Source organism: Melospiza georgiana, chromosome W, assembly GCF_028018845.1.
Source record: "Melospiza georgiana isolate bMelGeo1 chromosome W, bMelGeo1.pri, whole genome shotgun sequence".
NCBI lineage: Eukaryota > Metazoa > Chordata > Aves > Passeriformes > Passerellidae > Melospiza > Melospiza georgiana.
The window spans coordinates 4,752,547-4,772,500 of NC_080464.1; the positions used below are offsets into that span (position 1 = coordinate 4,752,547).

The 19,954-nt window shown below is 43.1% G+C and overlaps 1 protein-coding gene and 3 non-coding genes across 4 annotated transcripts; all 4 read right to left on the minus strand.

Annotated features, from left to right (window-relative positions):
- Positions 1-6,131: 6,131 nt before the first annotated feature.
- LOC131095408 (large ribosomal subunit protein uL22-like) lies at positions 6,132-9,865 on the minus strand. The gene is made up of 7 exons (XM_058043103.1): positions 9,843-9,865; positions 9,396-9,448; positions 9,266-9,306; positions 7,996-8,130; positions 7,487-7,585; positions 6,663-6,854; positions 6,132-6,227 (listed from the first exon to the last, which is right to left on the minus strand). Exons 2-7 carry the CDS (start codon positions 9,433-9,435, stop codon positions 6,180-6,182), a joined length of 555 nt encoding a protein of 184 aa, XP_057899086.1. The 5' UTR covers positions 9,436-9,448; positions 9,843-9,865; the 3' UTR covers positions 6,132-6,179.
- LOC131095435 (small nucleolar RNA SNORD58) lies at positions 6,506-6,577 on the minus strand. The gene has a single exon (XR_009115871.1). It is a non-coding gene; the product is annotated as a small nucleolar RNA SNORD58 (small nucleolar RNA).
- LOC131095436 (small nucleolar RNA SNORD58) lies at positions 7,074-7,143 on the minus strand. The gene has a single exon (XR_009115872.1). It is a non-coding gene; the product is annotated as a small nucleolar RNA SNORD58 (small nucleolar RNA).
- LOC131095437 (small nucleolar RNA SNORD58) lies at positions 9,543-9,611 on the minus strand. The gene has a single exon (XR_009115873.1). It is a non-coding gene; the product is annotated as a small nucleolar RNA SNORD58 (small nucleolar RNA).
- Positions 9,866-19,954: the final 10,089 nt, after the last annotated feature.

A 19,954-nucleotide genomic window follows, 5' to 3' on the forward strand; every position in this document is an offset into this window, starting at 1 on the left:
CCAGACAGCTTTAGTGCTGAAGATCTTAGGACTAGATTTGCAGAAGTACTTTGAGCCCTAAAGATGCCTACTCTGCAATTTTCTAAAAGTCTTTGGTATAAATGAAGCTGCTACATCATTATGTGCCTAAGCCCTTTTGTAAATCTTGGTTTTAGTGAGTAACAAAAATATGGGAATTTTCTCAGTTAAATTCAATTTACTTGATATATATTATTTGTCCTGGTTTAGGGCAAATTTGGGAGAAAACCTCCAAAAGGGCCCCCCCCCCCAGAAAGCAAACCCACACGGCCTCTCCCCCCAACTGGTTTGGAAAAAAATTTCCTTGGAGAAAAGTGGAAAATTGTCACCCTAGGACAATTATTTTCTCATGTAATTATTTCTTTAATTTCTGTCTACTTATTTTTCTTAAACAAGGCTTTGACCACTTCTTTGCATCCCAGCAGATGATCAGGTTCAGGCAGTTCCTTTGCTGTCACCTGATTGTTTTACTATTCACAACACAATAGGATTATTGACCTATTTTTGGAAAAGAATAGGAACAGAAGAGTTGCAACACCAATCTGCCGGAACTTCCAATGAATTATCTTATTCAAGAAAGTTGCATGATGTAGAATACTCAAGGTAGAATTTAACTGCAGCTGATAAAAGTACTGAAACCTCATTCCAGAAAGCACAAAATGGTATAATTTTACTCACATTATCTTCCTGGCTTGCTTTTTGCAGTCTTTTCAGTAGGCCTGGTGTTTACAGTGCTGGCTGGCACACTGCTAGAAACTGAGTTCACCCTACAGTCTAATTTACTATACACTTTATTTTCCCATGTTAGTCTGTTGTACTTCCTCGTATAATATCCTAAATAACTCAATGAATTATGTACACTTTCTAAAATGACTGCATACATTTACAAAATGAAGGAGCCCTGGTACAGCTCTTGCTCTACTTTTTGTTGTGCTCACATCTGTTAGGGGTAAACATACTCTAAAATTTAGACCTGTTTATGAGATGCCCAACATTTTAAAACAGCGGCTGAGGTTACCTGCCCAGGGACAGGAAGCACAGAGAAGGGACAATCTTTTCAGATATCCTCACAATGTCAGAACACGTATTTCTGTCCAGCTGCACACTTGCCATCAATCTCAATTTCTACAGCCATTTGAAATACATGGGAGTGACTTTCTCAGGCAGTTTACTCCTTTCTCATTGCAAGGTGATTCCAGACCCTTAGAAAGTTCCCAGTTTTCAGATTTAGAGCATAAACTGTGAGACTAGTGGTAGCAGAGGAACTTATTGTTTAGGGTGAGATGGGGGTTGATTGGTTTAGAAAACCCAATCCACACCAGCAAAGATTACACCTACCATTTACCAGGTGAAGTTCTCATTGATAAAGGTACAATTTGTTGCAACAATGTGGGCAAAATATCCAATGATACAGAGATCAAAAACAATGGGAAAACAGCATAGCCTTTTAATACATATCTTAGGTAGGATTTTAGGGAAAACAAATCTTAAATAACAATCAAAAACTACTGAAATGGTTTTGATTTTGAATCTTTTAAAGAGCACTCTGTTTTGGCAGAGAGGACAAAGCAGGAATTTATTGAAAGCGAAGGGAGACGACCCATCCTTTGATCAGCATTGAACTCCAATTTATTGATCCAACATGCACGTTTTTATAACCGTTTTAATTAAGTTCATACATATTGCAAAACCCGAGCTCATCATAGGCTACAGATTAAACACTAACACCTCCTTTTGTTTTCAATACCTGTGGTTTGTTTATTGAAACCAAGATTTGTGTTCTCACCCTGATATGAATGGTTCTCAAAACCTCCATGTCTGTTCCCAAAACAGCCGAGGACAGAATGTTTACCTGTTATGAGAAGACTGCCTGAGAACTTAGCTGTTTACAGAAACAGGCTGTGAGAATTTGCTCCTCACAGCTGCCTTTTACTTTTCCATCAGCTGTATATGATTAGGGCATGTCTGAACAAAACTCTATAAGCCATTTCTGAGCAAAATTCTCCAACAGGAATTAATTTTTATTCCTTACTAAACACAGGGACATCTAAAATGTTTCACAATTGGAATGCAGGTCAGTAGCAGAATGCATCTTCTCAGGAGGAGGCAAAGCTGGTCTTTATTATGAAGTCAGTAGTTTTATGGTCTCCTTCTGCCTGGGGCCTGTCTCCAGGTTTTCAAAAACTTTGTTACCACTTTATATATTTATAGCTCAGAAGCCTAAGGACAATTTTATGAAGCAACTTATTTTTAAATAAAATCCTGGTTTATTATAATTCAAATTCCTCAAGCATGTTAAAGAGATTTTAGTTGGAGGGTAGGGTTTTTATGAAAGACAGGTCTGCAACATTCTAAACCACTGCAACACAATATAAAGCAACAATTCTCTTGCATCATGCCTCTGCTGCTTTGCTTCAGGAAAGAAAGGCACAATATTTCCAGGAAAATTATTAATGGAAGTATGATATCAAGACTTTCTGCTTTTAGTAAGTTAATTTTACATATAGCATAACTCCTTTAGCTCATCCCCAGATTTGACATGAAAAATCTAAACTCTTCATAACTTAAATGTGACACTTCTGTCACCACAATGCAATCCATAATTCTTAAGCAAGGTCAAGAACTGCCATAGCTTTTAAGGTGAAAGCCTGAAAGATTACACTAGCAGTTAATTAAATTAGGATGCTAAGATACATTTACCTTTCAAAGCTAGATTTATTCAGAAGTTATTAAACATAAACTCCAATCACACCAAATAGATGATAGATGAAAAGCAGTTCCAGTGAGAAAAATAGAAGAACTTGATTTTTCAAACATTTTAAATTAATGCGCTAGCCGCCGTTTAGTGATAAGGGGTTTTATTCAGCTAAAACAGACAAAGAAGAAAAGTCTCAGCACGAGAGGAGAAATACCACCAGTTCGTATTGGACACAAGGGAATAAAATCCTTAGGATTGAATTCTTTTAATCCATTTTCTTGTCACAAACTTTTCTGTACCTCTTTGTGGCAATTCCAATTGCAACACCATTGCTTTCAAACTGCAAATAAAAGACAGCATGATAAATGGGATGTTAAAAAAGGACTTCACACCCCAAACAGTAACAGCTGGTGATGAAAATGACTTTTAGAAGCAGGGCCAGTGATCTATGAAATCTGCAGCAAAAACCAAAGTGTTGGTGTCTCTTTAGCTTTACAAATAGTTATTACTTCAGGAGGGTAACGAGGGCAGAGTCAAGATACATAAATCTTTGCATTTTGATAGAGGAGATAAATAATAAAAGCACCATTTAGATGCACTAAACATTTTCCTCCATTACAAGAGGCAGAGGTGGCTAAAGAGTGTATTTTGGGGTTTTTTTAATTCTGCTTCATGTATCTGGTGTAATGTACCAATTATTAAACTTTTTTCTTCTCTTTTTTATTCTCTGAAAGAACAGCCAGTCATTAAAAAAAATTAACTAAGCTGTTTCAGAAAACAGGTGCAATTCCTATCTTTCCAAGACCTACCAGAAGCTGTCTTGAAGTAAGTATTTCTAGTTGGCTCAGTACCAGCAACTCCCTTTCATAAGAAAATAGTCACAAAAATGTCTAAAATCATGCAACAATTTACTCTTTTGCTGTGCTCCCACTTAACTATGGCTGGGTACTTTATCTGCAGTTTCCCTGGTTAGCTAAATGCATTAATCTTACTTTATAAATTCCAGACTCATCTTCCTGATCTCTTTTCGTGGCTGAAGGTGCCTGTGGATTTCCACTGCTGCCTCCTTGACCTTGTTTTGTGGCTATTGTTTCTTGCACAGCTTTCTTGGGCCACACATGCTTAATTAAAGGTGCAATAATGGGATAGATATAGGGTTCCAGGAATTTCTTGTAGACCCAGAGGAGGACCGGAATGACAATGCAAGGAATACACACCATAGCTTCCTCTTGTTCTGTGACAAAGCTGGTGAGGAAAAAAACCAAAATAACTTAGGATGACTGTTTGTATGCCATGAGCTAAAAAAAGTGTCTTTAAATAATGAAGAAAGATTTTAGTTGATATCCAAACATAAAAGATTCTTAAATTATAGACTAGCTGTTAATGTTTCAAAAATGCTGTGTGTTTCAATTTTATAAAGTTCTCAACAAGGAAAACATTCTTGATATTTTAACAAAAAAAGAGCTTGCTATTAATTCATCAGTTCTACAGCTGCAACTCTGAAAAACAAATTCAGAAAATAAAGGTTTTTGCTTAAACCACACAAAAACAGTTTAAGCAGCAAGCTGCAGATATTGCAGATATTAGCCCAGTTCTTACTATATTATAACAGTGGGTCCAAAAGGTTTGCTTTTCATATTCCCTTTTTATTTAAGGTGAAATTAGACAGCAGGACTCCAATCTACCCAATGGCTGGCTATCACTGAAGGGCAAGTCAGTGGGAGGGGAAGAGAATCCCAGTCGAGATTTGAGAGAAGCAAAATATGGGTTACTTCTTCCTGTGCAAGAGGAATCACTTGATCCCACACCAATCCCATACAACTGGACAAATGATTAGAAAATTAATCCTTCCCTCTCTCCCCAAACCAGGAGGAACTCTTCAAAAACAGGAGCCTAAAGTCTGTGATGAAAAAAAGGGGAAAACCAAAGCACAGGAGCAGAAAAGTTCAACTGGGAGAGGAAGCAGTTAAGTAGGATTAGAGCTGTCCCTCTCAGTGCTGATGAGCAATATATATTGTATTATATTATATATATCACTGCTGAGCAATATATACACTCTGCTGCACAGCAGCAACTTTGCCCTTTACATTCCACCTTTCTAGGCTGCTATCTGAATTCTTACATTAAGAAGCAAAATAAAAGCTTTCCAAGATGGAGAATGAAGACAGATGTGCACACTTCATCTGGGATCAGTTTAACTTTTCTTTGAGCTTTCCTAAAGATTTTTAGCCCTGTGGAAGAACAAAATATCAATTTTCAGTTGACTACTTCAGAGTGTAGCTTTGGCTGCTTCAAATATAGTTTTACAGGATCTACTTTATGAAGTCAGAGAGAAATCTTCAGTCAAAAGAACACAAATGAGTTAATCCTTTAAAACGATTCAAAAAGATAATTCAGATACTTTCTCTGCCAGAACTTCCTAGATACAAAATTTACAGCAATATCTTGTGAATTCGTCCACCAGCTAAAGAACGTGGCTGGAGGGAACACCCCAGGCTGGCCTTCTGAGCCAACTGTACGTGTCTCTGCAGCCAGTTTCTGTGAAGATTTCAGACCAAAAAATAAGTCGTACCTCTGCCAGATGTAAAAGCAAGCCATTGGAAGTATAACACCTATCCTAATGGACTGAAATACCGTTTACAAGTTTCTTCTGTGATTCGGTGATGCTCTGTTCCTTGATTAGCAAGAAAAAAACCAAAAACGCACAAAAAAAACCCCCAAAAAACAAAACAAACAAACAAAAAAATCCCCTGCGGTGGCGTTTCCCTCTCCCGCTGAATTAAAGCCGGGAGCACAAATATTTTTCCGAATCGGTGAAGTTCCACTCAACACTCAAACACGTGTTGAAACCTAAGAGCTCCACACCTTAACATAGGCTATCACATTTCGCGGTTCGTCCGCTCCCGGTTAACGGAGCCGCTCTGGGCCCATAGAAGGGCAGACCCCAGCCGAGATAGAGAAGCGGCAGATCACGAAAGGACCCTGGGGGAGGTCGCCCACACTCACCTCCGTCGGCACCAATCCAGCGCTTCTACCAACACTCGCAGCTTCCTCTACCACACCGGAAGTAATCCCACGCTTCCGACTCACTCGCGGCCAATAGGAGAAGGCGGCGTTCGCGTCATGTGGCCGACGCCCCGCCCCCAGGAGCCGCATTAGCGCCCGGCGGTAGCCGCTAGCAACCGCGTTCCGGCTGCAGCCACCATCAGCCACCCCGAACGGGCCAGGACAGTGGGGCAAGAAAAGTGAATGCCTGCGTGTGTTCCAAATTATCTCGCTTTATATATGAATAATAGCGGTAAGTCAACAACATCCCCAGCGTTGCAACAACAAGCGTCCCGACTACTGTGCTCACTTGCCTGTGGCTGTCCCACAGCAGCACCCTTCTGAAGCCAAAACAGAGAAACACACAGGATAAATCTAAACTTTCTCATTTTATTTATGTACATCTGGCAGAGCAGATTTAATCCCGGGCCATTAGCTTTTGCTTCTTCAGCTTCTTCTGGGATATCTGAAAAACAAACACAGAAATGAGAAAATGGCAAAATGAGAAAACACCTTCTCAAAATATGTTACAAATAAATTTACAGTTATCTTTTGAAGATACTGAGAACTGTTCTCCCTACAAGTACTACATTGCTTACAGGCTCGCAATTTCAATCTTATTGCGGCACATCCCAGTTTCACACACATGGACTGAGGAAGGGAAGAACAAACTCCCTGTACTATATAAACCCCTGAAAATCATTTTCTGCAGTTATCCATGTGGTGTTCACAATAAATATTGAGGTTGCTCAGAAAGAACTTAGTAGGTTTTTTCATAGGTATTCCAAAGGTGTTCTAAGATAGTCATCGCAGCAACCCTTCTGCCTGAAAAATGCCAAGAATGAACTCTCAGCTCTCCTGCTGCTGACATTAAAGAGGACTTAAGGGTATGATGCTCTACCTTTTTCTTTTGAGCAACTTCCTCCTCTGGCTTGGGAACGATCTGCTCCTTCTCGGTGAGGATCATCTCGATGTGGCAGGGGGAGCTCATGTAGGGGTTGATCCTACCATGTGCTCTGTAGGTGCGTCGGCGCATTTTGGGAGCCTTGTTGACCTGGATGTGCTCAATGACCAGAGAATCCACATCAAGACCCTAGCAGGGAGAGGAATAAAACTTGTGACTTGTTTTTTATCTTCAAATAAATAGTCTCCACAGCAAAATTCTGAATAATCATGCTCCCTCCCCAGACACATACCACTGCTGGCAAATAAAACACCTGAATTCTGCAGTGTCACAGAACTGAGCAAGCTCCCAAGTCAGAAAAACAGAGACCTCCCCTCTACACATCACAATTTATTTAAAATTATGCCAGTGGCTCAGAAAGAGACAATTATTATTTCACAGTTACTCCAAAGGTGTCCTAAGACAGTCACCACTACCATCAAAATTACTAAATTAAGCACTAAGTATATTACAAAGATACAAACTGACCAAGAGTTCACGTTTTGCTTTGTTTTGTAGTTTTTAGGAGACCTAAACACCACTTAAACAGTTGATAACCACATGCAAACTATCTCCCAGTGAAAAATTATTACTCTCATTTTAACTTGAAAAATGCACACAGCCTAATTCAAACAAAGAGTATACCAACACCTTGATACAATTCAGTTTCATTGACAAAGCAGGCATTACCTGGCTTTCCATGCCAGAGACACCCAGTTCAGGAGTGCTGACACACAGCACAACATGAACACTTTGCATTCACTAATACTGACACAGCCTACCTTGAGCTCAGCATTGCTCTCTGCATTTTTGAGCATGTGCAGCAAGAACTCTGCACTCTTCTTGGGCCAGCGTCCCTGCGTCCAGCCCCACTGTTTGGCCTGGAAGAAGACAACAATTAATCCCTTTTTGTCCCAGTACAATACAATTTACCCTTCAGGCACCATTAACTTGCCATTACATCCCCTTCTATAAAGATTGCATACCAAAACAATTAAATTTGATCAATTACTTGACACTGCAAGTAGATGCAATGCTGTACTGGAATTAAAAGCAACTCTTTTCTCCCTCTTGAGCAACCTGGTCTAGTGGAAGGTGCCCCTGCCCATGGCAGGGGGGCTGGAATTAGATGATCTTTAAGGTCCCTTCCAACCCAAAGCATCCTATGATTCTATATTTTAATACAAAGTTATAATCAACAGTGACACACTATTCTCCATACCATCTCAAATTCATCTTTTCCTCTTAACCAGACGCAGCATCCTTCTCACATTTTTATCTTGAGCCTCACCTGGGCGCATCTACCAACTCCCCCGTTGTAGCGCTGGAAGGGAACACATTGCTTCTTCAAGGTGATGTCCTTTAAGTACTTGGTGGCCTTGCGGATGTGCATGCCCTTGATGGCCTGGGCAGTTTCTCGAGTGTTCTAGCAATATAGAGTACAGTGAAGTTGTTAACACATCTGTACAAGTTACAATGTGAGCAAAACCACTCCTCTGTCCTGGATCCTATTATTATTGCTACAAACTCAATTTAAAGGAAGCACTCACACACATACAAAAGCTCCACGCCTAAATTAAGAATGAAGAATAATTAAGAAGACTTTTTTTTTTTTGCTACCTACTTTTCTAACCCTTGGTGTGACTGCCATTACTGAATTTGCAGCTCTAACACATCTTGATTGTTTTTTACCTAATGTCTAGATCTTTCCAACCAACAAAAAAATTTGAGTAGTTATACTTTTCATAGCTCCTCCTTGGTCACTAATCCAAAGAAGCAGGAGCCTGAAGGATAAATTCCTACTAAAATGTCAGATATAGCACCTCAGAGGAAGTGATGAGAACACAAGATAGAAACAATCTAAATATCTCTGTAAGTGAATTATAAAGGGGAGAAACAAAAGAAAAATTAAAGGTAAAGTATTAGTGCTTAAGACATTAAATGCAGGTCAGAGAGTAACTATAACCCTACCTGATCATAGTAAAAAAGCAAATCAAGACAACTGAAATATCTTTTCACATGAATTATGTACCACTATGGAGCAGAAAAGCATATGCTCAGGCTTGGTTTCATGGTTAACTCAAACGTGTCCTGGATTTACTGCCACACCTAAACTTTTTCCAGAGGGACCTATGCCCTCATGCCAAACATCGCATGCCTCCCCTGCCATACTTCTTGAGCAGCAGCATAAGCAGGTGAATCCAATGTTCCTTCCAAACAACCAGAAAGGCAGAGTAAGTCAAATGAAACAAATGTCACATCTCACTCTAGCCCCATTCCTCCTGGTAAATTCACTGTAACTGTTTTCCTAGTGTATTTTATTATCTGTATCAGAGGGAAAACTCTTTAGGACATGTTATCTTATTTTTGATCCTGTGGATGAAAACCATTACAAGCAGCTAAAGCAAATATAGGCCATAACCTACACTACACCACCCTTAAGTAACCATGTAATGACACAGAATAGGAGGCACTTCCTCCAAAAAATGCCCAACAAAATATAACAAAACCAAACCAAAACCAAATGAAATTGCATTTCTTACTATGCACACACTGCCTACCTTGAAATGCACTCGCAGGTTGGATCCCCGTGATTTGCATGCTGCAGAAGAAAAAGAAGATGAACTTCAAGATTTAAAATCTCAATTGCTTTGGTCAAGTTCTACTCGAATATTCATGAAAACAACTCACATTTCGTGGGATTGTCTGGATCCAGAGAGTAGCGCACCATTTTTGGATCTCAGCTGCAAAAAAAAAAAATTAAACCCCCCATAACAAAGCTTCTAACACTGATAAGCAGAACCTGGATTGTTTACCTTACTGCCGATAACTACAGGAGCTGCTCAGGAATTACACTGTCATATCACAATTTAATCCAAAGGTGTCCTAAAAAAGTCATCACTACTACCATAGCCTCTCCCTAGAGCCTGTTTCCACCTCACACCGGACCGCTACCCCCAAGCTCACTATCTCCAACCCCTACCCGTCCTCCCCCGCACCAGCCCTGCAAATACCAAGGGTCAAATATATTGAGGCAGACCGAGACTTCAAGACCTCGCCCCCTCATCGCCTCTCCAGGGCGCCCTGAGCAGGATGGAGGCGGATTAAGACGGCTCACTAACGGCCGTAAGTCCTCACCTCCAGACAGCGGCAGGGAAGAGGAAATGTAGGAGGCGTCGCGAGCATCTAGAGCCGCCTGCTCTCGCGAGAATCCTGGCGAAATTTCGGCCAGGGAGCGCAGCGGAGGTGCTGCGCTGCGCCTCGCAGAGCGAATAGACTCGGAGAGACTGTCGGTAAAGGCGCGGCGACGGGAGGGGTGAGGGACCGGTCAGGACGGCATATGCCCATGTGCGAGCCCGAGGTTTGGAAGTAAAACATGCGTGCGCATCAGCCAGCGTCCTTGTGTCTGTGCGCGGTTCACACGGTCTGTTCACTCTCAGCTCAAGGTCACTGTTGTTTGCAGATTTGAAATCAGCCGAAACCAGACTCGGGAGCAAGCCCAAGGGCTGCAGCTAGATGGCAGCTTAGGATGAGAATAGTGAAGAACATCGTTTAACAGATTTCCAGGAGACGAGACCGAAGAGATTCATGTTTATAAATCAAAACTGGTATTTAGTGCACCATTATAAAAAAAATTTCAATTACTTGTTAAAGTAAAAAGCTTTGGGGTTTTGCTTTTTTTTTTTTTTTTTTCATTTTAGGCAGCGTTTGCAATTAGAACTGCCTGGGAAATCTGACAAAGCAGTGGTTCAATAAAACCACAACGTTTCCTGAAAGTGGAACCCAGCTCCAGCAAAAGGCTCATAAAGAAAAAATTGACAGAGTGGGAAGAAAAAGGGAAATTACTTCCCAAGTAGCCAGTAGTCCAGGCACCTCCCTGGCACGAGAGTCTGGATTTAACTCTGTGTTTAGAAATATGCCTTACTGTCTGTATAAATGCTTTGAGCAGGAGGCTATTTTTGAATCTCTTGTTTAGGGCTAAAATCTCCCATAGCTCTGAAGCTAGAATTTCACCCAGATGGAAAAAAGAAAATATCTGAACTATGGCAAATATTTACATGGCTGGAAACTGTAGAGCTCTAATTGTGGCTGCAGCTCTCTTATTTATCTGCCTTAAAATGTGCCTTTGCTTTCAAGGGAAAGCTTTCTACAAATTAAATGTACTGCCAGTGGAGGATAGGGGCCTTTTCATGGGAAGTACCTTCACATGCAGCTTCTTGTTTGCAGCAGATCATAGAAACAACAAAACATTCAGAGAAAGCTGGAATAGAGGTGTGAAACATAAGTAGTTGACAGATGGTGGGAATTATTACCTGGTCATTGTGTTCATCAAGTCCAAAGCAAATGGCACATTTTTTGTTACTTAATTCTGCTTCCCCAACACAAGGAACTGTTTACACTCAGCTGCTGAGGGCTTGCAGTGGAGGAAGCATAAAGGTGGGAGCTTCTGCTGATGGTATCAGGAAATGAGATGCATGTTTTCAGCTTTGTTGGGAGGTTAACAACTGCTCTCAGAGGCAGCCTAGCACATATCTGGTGCTGAGATGAGGATTGAGTCAGCTGAGCATTCACCCTTCTTGAGATTTACCCAGATTATTCCCCTAGTGCACCAGTTGCCTTGGATATTTAGCTTGTATGAGCTGACTAGAAAAGAACTTTTGTATCTTAAGCAGAAAATATAGGCATGTAAGTCCAAAATCATGTTCCTGAAAACTGTGTAGGAGGCAGCCACCTCCTAATTCCACTGGAATCTCAATTCCACAGGCTGTGCTGTGCATGCCCAGGAAGACCTCAGTCTTTTAGCAGGCATTGAATGCAAAGATCCAATGCTGTTCAGACCTGAACTGTTCCTCTACTTTGTGTTTTGAAGCTTCTGCCTGTAGCATCCTTCTGTAAAGGGCTCATCACAAGGGTGGTGCCGTCTTGAGTTTTGCCTTTTTTTTCTTTCTATATTCTCTGTATTCTTTACACATATATTTCTCTCTCTGTAGCCTATTATTGTAACTTAGATTCAGTATTTTCCTAGGCAGAAAGACAAAACTAATTCCAGGATCTCTATGCTATTTCATTTCTCATTAGAAACCAAGGCTGAGAGCAGCTCTTCAGACATATTTTTTTATAAACAGAGTTTAGTCCTCATCTGAGGGGAGAGGATTTAGAAGGTGCTAGAGCTGGGAGCCATGACTTCACCGAGTGTGCTTCTAATTGGGGACTCTTTTCAGATGCTAATTTGCAAAATCTATGAAAATTTTACATGTATCATGCGAGTTATGCATCTTCAGCATTTTCCACCTGACGAATTGTGCACCTAAGGATCCTTATCTAAAGCTAACCCCTTTTTATCACCCTGTGTCTGGCTCATATTTCTAGAACCAGAGAAAAAGGCATCAAGGGCAGTAAAGGTTTCTACCATCTCCTCATGGTAAAAAGGGACAGTGCTGATCTTAACCCAACAGCATGGTGGCCACAGCACACTACCAAGACACAGGAGACCCATTTTCAATTTTCTTCCCTTGAGAGGTTTCAAAGCTTCTCCTTAACCACAAGGCTAGAGACTATTCTATGGCAAAGATGTTCCCACCCTGCCTGCTGCAGGTTTTCTGCAAAGCAGCCCGCAATGTGTCTGCTTCAAATGTCTTCTCTGGATGTGCTCCTGGGGCTAGAAGGGGGCTGCATCCCTTAACCTGCCCTGGAAGAGCCCAGCAGGCAGCAGGGAGTATAGAGATAGAGGATTGTTGTCTCATATTACGTCTTTTTGTGGCTTTAGTTGTAAATAAACAAGTGGCTTTATCAGTCCTATTGAAATTGCCAAGCCCAATGTCATCCTAAGTGACAATCAACGACCATCCCTCCTGTCCAGAGTGAGAGGTGAGCTCCTAGACTGGCCAGGATTATGTTTTCATGGCAGGTCTGGAACCAAAAAGAAAACTCAGTTCCAGCCTGTCTTGGTTTGAAAGACAGCTGTCTGCTAAGGTAGGTTGGAACCTCCCTTGGAATAGAAAATATAACCCCCTTGCCTCCAAATTATAACTTTAAAATTACGGGGCTTTCAGTCAAATATATAGGAAAAGGAATAACAGTTCTTGAGTAGAATGTATATGTATAACAAGGCAAACAAACAACAGCAACAACAAAGAGAAAAACCCAGAAACCAAATAACAGCCTTCTGTTGGCTGTCAAGCACTTTCCCCTTTGGTGTAGTTATGGCCACAGCTGGCAGGGATGCTGTTGGCTCACAGCCAGGCAGGGCAGGTGTGAGAGACTGAGGCACAGATTCAGACTGGCAGGGAATCTGAATCGTTTATTCAAAGAAACAAGCTGGTTTTATACACTTTTTCAGTGCACAGTATTTCCTTACATGGTAATTCTCACTATGTGACCTATCCCATTTTACCACATCAGCAACACGTGTTCTAAATGTCCTTCTGCAGGGTGATCATGTGCTGTTCACCTGTCAGTCAACTTCCAGCAGGCTTCTCTCTGTAGGGGTCTGCCGCGTGACACCTCCTTCCCCCTCAATGTCAGACAGAGACAAGCCTCTCTGTGTTGCCATGTGCTTCTGCAGATGCATCCCACAGCCTTCAGCTCAATTCCATCCCACCTCTTCCTACAACTCCCTCTTTTATGTTTTATTCAAACAGGAATCATAAAACAAAACACTTCTACCATTAGAATATGTTTGGCCCACTGTCTAAACCAAACAAGCTCAATTCCTCACAAAAGCAGTATCTTTCCTATGAATAAGGGGATAAATGAAAACACCCAATAACTGGTAACCACACACATCTCTTTCCCATGAATGGAGACAGTGATTAAACAGATAGAACCTTGAAAAACAACTTAAAATTGTCTAAAAACTTTACCATCACCCAGACTCTGCAATTGCTGGAGAGTCCCATTTCACAGTGAAGACTCAGAGAGCCTTTCCTGGGGAGGACTTCCAAGTTTACCTTGAAAGGGAGTCCAGCTTTTATAAGATCAGATTAGCAAGTCAAAGTGACTTGATTACACTTTTAGGGCAGAAACACCTGGATCTGATGGTATAATCCTCAGTCAGCCAGGGCTAGGGCTTGGCCAGAGCCTCAAGCCTTGACTGAGACGGTTTCCCTAAAATACCTACAAAATTGCCTAAAAACTTTATTAATATCAGTTAGAAACATGACTTCAGAAGATTTATCTTCCCCACAAGATGATTATGAAGCTGAGGTATCCAAGGCTGGTCGGACTACTCTTGCAGGTACCCATCTTGGTCTGGAATTGGTGGAAACACAAGCATATCCTCATCCCCAGGTTATCAGTGGGAAGGGGCCTTCCCTTTTTTCACTTTCAAGATTCCTAACAAGTACCTTAGCTTTTTCTAAGTGAGCCTGTGATTCACCAAAACGTTGTTGGATGGGATTTTGGTTGTTCTGAATGCAATTCAAAAAATTGACAACATAAAGGGCTTTCTACAGTCTTTTGTGGGAGGTATATCCCATTCCCACACTCCCTCTTTTTTGTTTTACCATCACGGACTTGAGAGTGCTGTGGGCCCATTCCACAATGGCTTGATCTGTAGGGGAATGTGGAATACCCGTGACATGACACATCCTCCACAAATGAAAAAAGTTGGGCATCCATTTGGATGTATAGGCTGGCCCATTATCGGTCTTTATGGAGACAGGTATTCCAAGAGCTGTAATAGCAGACACAAAATGATGCTGGACTGTTGCATTAGCATTAATCAAGTTATAATAAGCAGCCCAGCTCAGCTCCATGAACCAGCCTCTGGGATGACTGACAGAAACTCACAGCCAATGGGAACTCTCCTAGTATGCAGGCATCTTTATTGGATCAGGGTCTGGGGGCACATGGATAGACCAATGACCTGTCTCGACCTGGGAGTTTTGAATGGGCTATCAAAGAAAGCCCTGGACAATAAATTGTGTTGTTTACTGATGACCAACAGGAGTTTGTCGTGTGTCATGTCTCAGACATACGAACATCACAGGAATTATTAATGTAATGCGTGATGACCCCCTGATGTGAGGACAACCAGTCCAAGGACCCCTGGAAATTGCAGAGAGAGACGGAGTGAAAAGCTGAAAAATCAAAAGGCCAGAAAGACCCCGGAAATAGGCAGCAAAGGCTGCAGGAGCTAAGTCTTGTGACAAAGATTGCAGAAAATCACAGCTAAAGGGCTGTGTGGAAGAGAAACCAGAAAATCTGGAAAAGGAAGAGGCTTGAAAGAGCCCAGAAGCTGCAGCAAAGACTGCAGGAATTAAGCTTTGCAACAGTTTGCAGAAAATCACAGCCAAAGGGCTGTGTGGAAAGGAAACTGGAGAAGTTGAAAATAGAAGAAAAACCCCACGGGAGACATGGAAAATCTCATCTTTAAGCAGGAAACCCCCATTTTGAAGGTATGGAAGGATTCTTTTATGGCATGGGATATAGATTATGATGAAAAAGCATTATCGGTATTAATTAACTGGTCGGAATGTTATGGATTTAAATTAACTAAAGACACTGCTTTTGACTTTAATATCTGGAAACATACGGGTAAAATTATCCTGCCAGCAGCATCCAAAGGTGATGAAAATGCAATAAAAGTTATAAAACCATGGAGGCTCTTTTGGGATTTAATAAGACTATTAAATACCGAATTATATGGGGAGGAAAACACACGGAATGTGTTTTCGGGGGGAATGCATACTGTGAGAAATAGCTACTCACTTTTCATAGTTTAGGAAGGTTTATTAAACCTTATCAAAAATGCAACAGAAGACTGAATAGAGAAAAAGGTTACGGCGCTGGGAGTAAAGGATTTTTCCCGCCATGTGCTCAGCCCCCTCACAATGGAGGTTTTCCCTTTTTAACCCTATAACCCCTCCCAAAGTTCTGTCCATCAACCTGTTATAAATTATCAGCCAGAAATCAAAATTAATAAATGCAAAAGATTTTATTTTTGTGATCAAAATACGGTCCTCAAAAACCACAGTCAAAGAGACAGCGTTGAGCCTGGGACCGGTGCTGGATGAACCAAGATCTGACCTCCATCTCATCGGATATCCCTCTGTTCATGAATGCCATTTCCAGCAGGGCTGTTTTATGCAGTTTTTTATGCCTGAGGCAGAGATGCCCCAATTTCTTTTGTAACCCCGCATATGTATGAAGGTTTCTTTCACTGTGCAAGGCTGGACAATTGCTGTTTCCTGAGTAGTGGCAGGCGCTTATCATGTCAGGGGAAGTAGTGTATTCAGATGTATGTTCCTTGGTGACTTTGGTTATCTTGATTGATTATATCTTGATTGATTATATCTACCAAGCGATGATCACCCTTGGGTGTTCCCTGATGGCTCCTGAGGAAGCCCATCTCCGTGCCAGCCATGTCTTTTATTAGTAAACAAGGCATTGTTCTCCTGCTGCCAGCAGAAGTTTCGTAATTCCAATGTAGTAATCTGTCTCCAGGTTGCTCGTGGTCAGAGGCTCGTTGGATGTTAGAGTCTTTTTACAATTTTTATTTTATACATTTTCCCCTTATGCATGAATTACTTTATAACATATATACAAACCCCTTCTTCGCTGTCCAGGAGTGGAGATCTCTTCCTCAAATGCTGATTGGAGGTCAGATGTCGCCATAGTGACAAGCCAGCTGTCCCAGATGTCCCAACCCCAGATGTCCCTCGATAATCATGCGAGGGGGTTAAACATAACTATAAATCTATAAAACTTTTCTTAACCCATATACATGATGTAATATATGGTAGTGATAATTCATGCTAATAATGTATAGTATAAAATATTGTGAAATCCAAAAGCATGTCTTTTGACCATCCCAGCCGGGAGCAGATGTCTATTTAGATTCTACTAGTTCCCAGACACAAGTTAAGATAACGATTGACGCCCTTAAGTAAGAATAGAAGCTTCCAGGGTGTTGATCACCGGTTTTCCGAGTTGGGAGCCACCCAAGAGAAATTATCACCTTGCCGATTGCATCTATCAAGATAGTCAGCGGCGCCAAACTGATACATCTGCATACATAGCTTCCTGGAGCCTATTGCTGCTGACTACACACCTGTGGGATCTCAGCACCTCAGGACAGAGGTGCAGAGTAGCCGAGAACACCCTTGGGGGGCTCGGGAGTCCTGGAATGTTGCCAGAAGTGTCTGGTGGCTGGACTTTGATCCTACACAGGAGATGACACTTGTATGAGGACTGGGAGGATTTCACTGGGGTGAATGGTGAAGGGATAAGTTAATTAGAGTGTAAAACACAGGGTTTAGGATTTCTGTACAGGGGGGTCTAAAGAAGTAAGATGGAGGAATTGGGGCGTGTCCTGTCCTTCTTCTTCTTCTTCTTGGCCTCCATCTTCTGTGGTGATGGTGGCACTTTGGGATTGGTCTTTACTAGAAGTGCACCGGTTAATAAGGGTAGAAGGTATTGGGGAAAAATTATAAATATTGTATACGTAACTTCGGGTATAAAGATAAGTGACCGCCCCAGGGGCTCACAGTGTGCCCATGGCTGACTTGCTGTGCAGACCTCTGTCGGGCTGAAAAAAAATCTTTTAGATAAACAATTAATAAACACCGAGACCGAAACAAGATCAGAAGTCTCTCCTCGTCCTTTGAAGCACCGGGCTGTCCAAGGCCACCCTGGGCCTTTCCAGGCCACCTAAACAGCCGAGAAACCGAGCAAGTGGCATCCCTGAGCTATCTCCGGTCATAAATCAGCAAAGAGAAACATGGAAATCAACAACTGGCGTTCGCTGCATGGGCTACTCCGCACCAACCCTTTCGGGGGGGGATCAGCCCTGAAGAGCTGAAGAGCTAAAGAGCTGAAAAGCCAAGAGGGCAGCTCCAATCTAGGACGAGTTCCCAGGAGAGCACTGATAGCTCCTGAGGAGAGAAGCCTGAAGAAAAAAAAAAAAAAAAGAAGAGAAAAAAAAAAACGGCCAGAAGAGTCTGCAAAAAAACAGCAGTCACTGAGAATTACATCTCTCAGCTTCTACCGAAGACAGTTCGTAGCAGAGCAGCCTGGAAAGGAACCAGGAAAGGCGACCCTGGATCCACCCCTCGTGACCCGCTGGACGGACACTGGGAGCCTTCGGACAGCTCTGACGACAGATTCGGTGAGAAGGTCAAAAAATAAGAACATAATTGCACACTCTCCCAAGAACGACGGGAAATTTTGTCCACCTTACAAGGCGTGGCTCAAGCACACACAGAAGGGATCCCAAAGAAAGAATTAAAACAGTTATTGTTGTGGGCAAGGCTTAATTACCCACTTGCCGAAACATGCCTGCTATTCGAAGTGGGGTTTTGGCAGGAAATCAATAGGCACTTATATTTCTCAGCGACAAAAAAAGACGAGACAGCGTTAAAGCTGCTCTCGCCGGCAAGAGTAATGCTAGAAAGGCATTTCGGTACAGTCGAAAAGACTGGGAGAGCAACGAAAAGTTGCGGCACCCTCAGAAGGAGGGGGGGAGCAACGCTCCAGGAAAAAAAAAATTAGCTCTGGCCTCAAGAAGCCAGGGGGAAAGGGCTCTCGAGAAAAGAGAGCAGGAAAAAATATTAAAGCCCCGGTCCCAAAACCCAGAAACCCCAGGAAACTCCTAAAGCGTCCTGAAACTCCGGAGAGTACAGGGGAGTCAGGATCAGAAGGGGGGGTGAAGGGGGGAGAGAAGGGATCGGGGGGGGCGCTTCCTCACGGGGGGCACGGCGCGGCAGCAGCGGAGCCGGCGGGGAGCGTGGGTGAAGAGATACCGGGAGACACATGTCCCGGTGCGGCTTTTGTCAGTGCGGCGCCGGGGGGTGGCGGCCGCCCTGGCCGGCAGAATAGCAGAGACGCGCGCGGCGGGCAAAACTCGCAAGAACTGGGGGGGGAGTCACATACCAGCGCGGGGGCGGTAAACACGGGCGGCGAAATGGGGGAAAATTGCGCAGCCCCAAAGGGCCACCGTAGTGAGACGCGGGAGGCACGCTGTTGTGACGTCAGACCCGGTGCGGGGGTCGGCTCAGATCGCGGAACGCGCCCGGGGGCCGGCGGGGGGCGGGCTGTACACACCGGTGGGAGGAATGGACACAGCGTCGGAGGGGGAAGAGACAGAATCAGGGACAGACCGAGGGGAGGAAGCCTCGGAGGTGGAACAAGAGGGGGAGAGTGACGTCAGCTCGGGAGAGACAGGGAGCGGCTCGGAGAGCACGCATGCGCAGAGAGTAGAGCGCGGGCGGGGGCGGGCCAGGTCCCCTGTGACGTCTCGGGCGAGGAGGGGCCGTGTTCGGGATCCTATGTCCGAGGGGCTCCACACCCTCTTCAGACTTGGTACCTCTGGATGAAAACCCTCGGAGTCCCAGTCCCTTCCCTTCAAGGGAGACGTTCTGGTGTTCAAGCTCCATTTCCAGCTGAATTAAAAGCCAGACAGACACAGTCTCAAAACGAGATCACGAACACGGCAGTCGACAGGACGAGGGGCAGTCGAGCTCATGCTGTCATCCGAGCTGGGGCAGCCGGTGACAGCGCCACCTAGTGGGGGGCAAGGGTTTCGCTTGTATCTCCACAGAGCGAGGTCTGACATGGGTGTCGGCACGACACGTGAAACCATTTCGAGTGCGAGAACATGAAAACGCGGATCCGAGAAACAAGATCCAAGAAAGAAAGAGACGAGTACTCAAACAGGAGTCGAGACTCAGACTGCACAGAACGATTCAGAAGAAAAATAAAAAGAGGCTAAAGACTTTGGGGGAATTTTCTCTAGGGTCTTGAATGACAAGCAGAACAATGATTTCATGTAAAATCAGTTGTGGGTTTCATGATGCTTATGTGCATCATTCTTTCATTCATTGCAGTAAGCAATGGGGGTAATTTACCTATTACTCAACCAAGGCAAAATGTATGGGAGACTTTAGCTCAGGCAGCAAATTTAGATAGTATTTGCCTGACACATTCAAGGCCAGTTCCAGGGCACTCCGCAGTTAACATTTCGCAGGTCATTAAAGATCCTGTGAAAGAGTGGTGTGCTTGGACACATCTACTTCCTGTGGCTTCTACAGAACCTCAGGAATTGGAGATTTTTGGGTCCATAACAATGGAACTCTGCATGCAGTTTGAGGCTCCGAATGTCACAAAGGCGAAAACTGTCGATTTGACTCCCATTCATGAATTCTATAAGAATGCGTCAGCATGGTGTAAATATACAGAAAAAACTACCAAAGGATCGGTCCAAGTCCCAGTGCAATTGCCACGGGGTTTGTTTTTAATTTGCGGGGACA

Bases quoted from the DNA above. Each gene is read 5' to 3' on its own strand.
- LOC131095408 (XM_058043103.1), bottom strand. From the start codon at position 9,435: ATGGTGCGCTACTCTCTGGATCCAGACAATCCCACGAAAT. The intron at 9,307-9,395 runs GTGAGTTGTTTT...TTTCTTCTGCAG, and splicing joins TCCAGACAATCCCACGAAAT to CATGCAAATCACGGGGATCC. The intron at 8,131-9,265 runs GTAGGCAGTGTG...CTATATTGCTAG, and splicing joins ACCTGCGAGTGCATTTCAAG to AACACTCGAGAAACTGCCCA.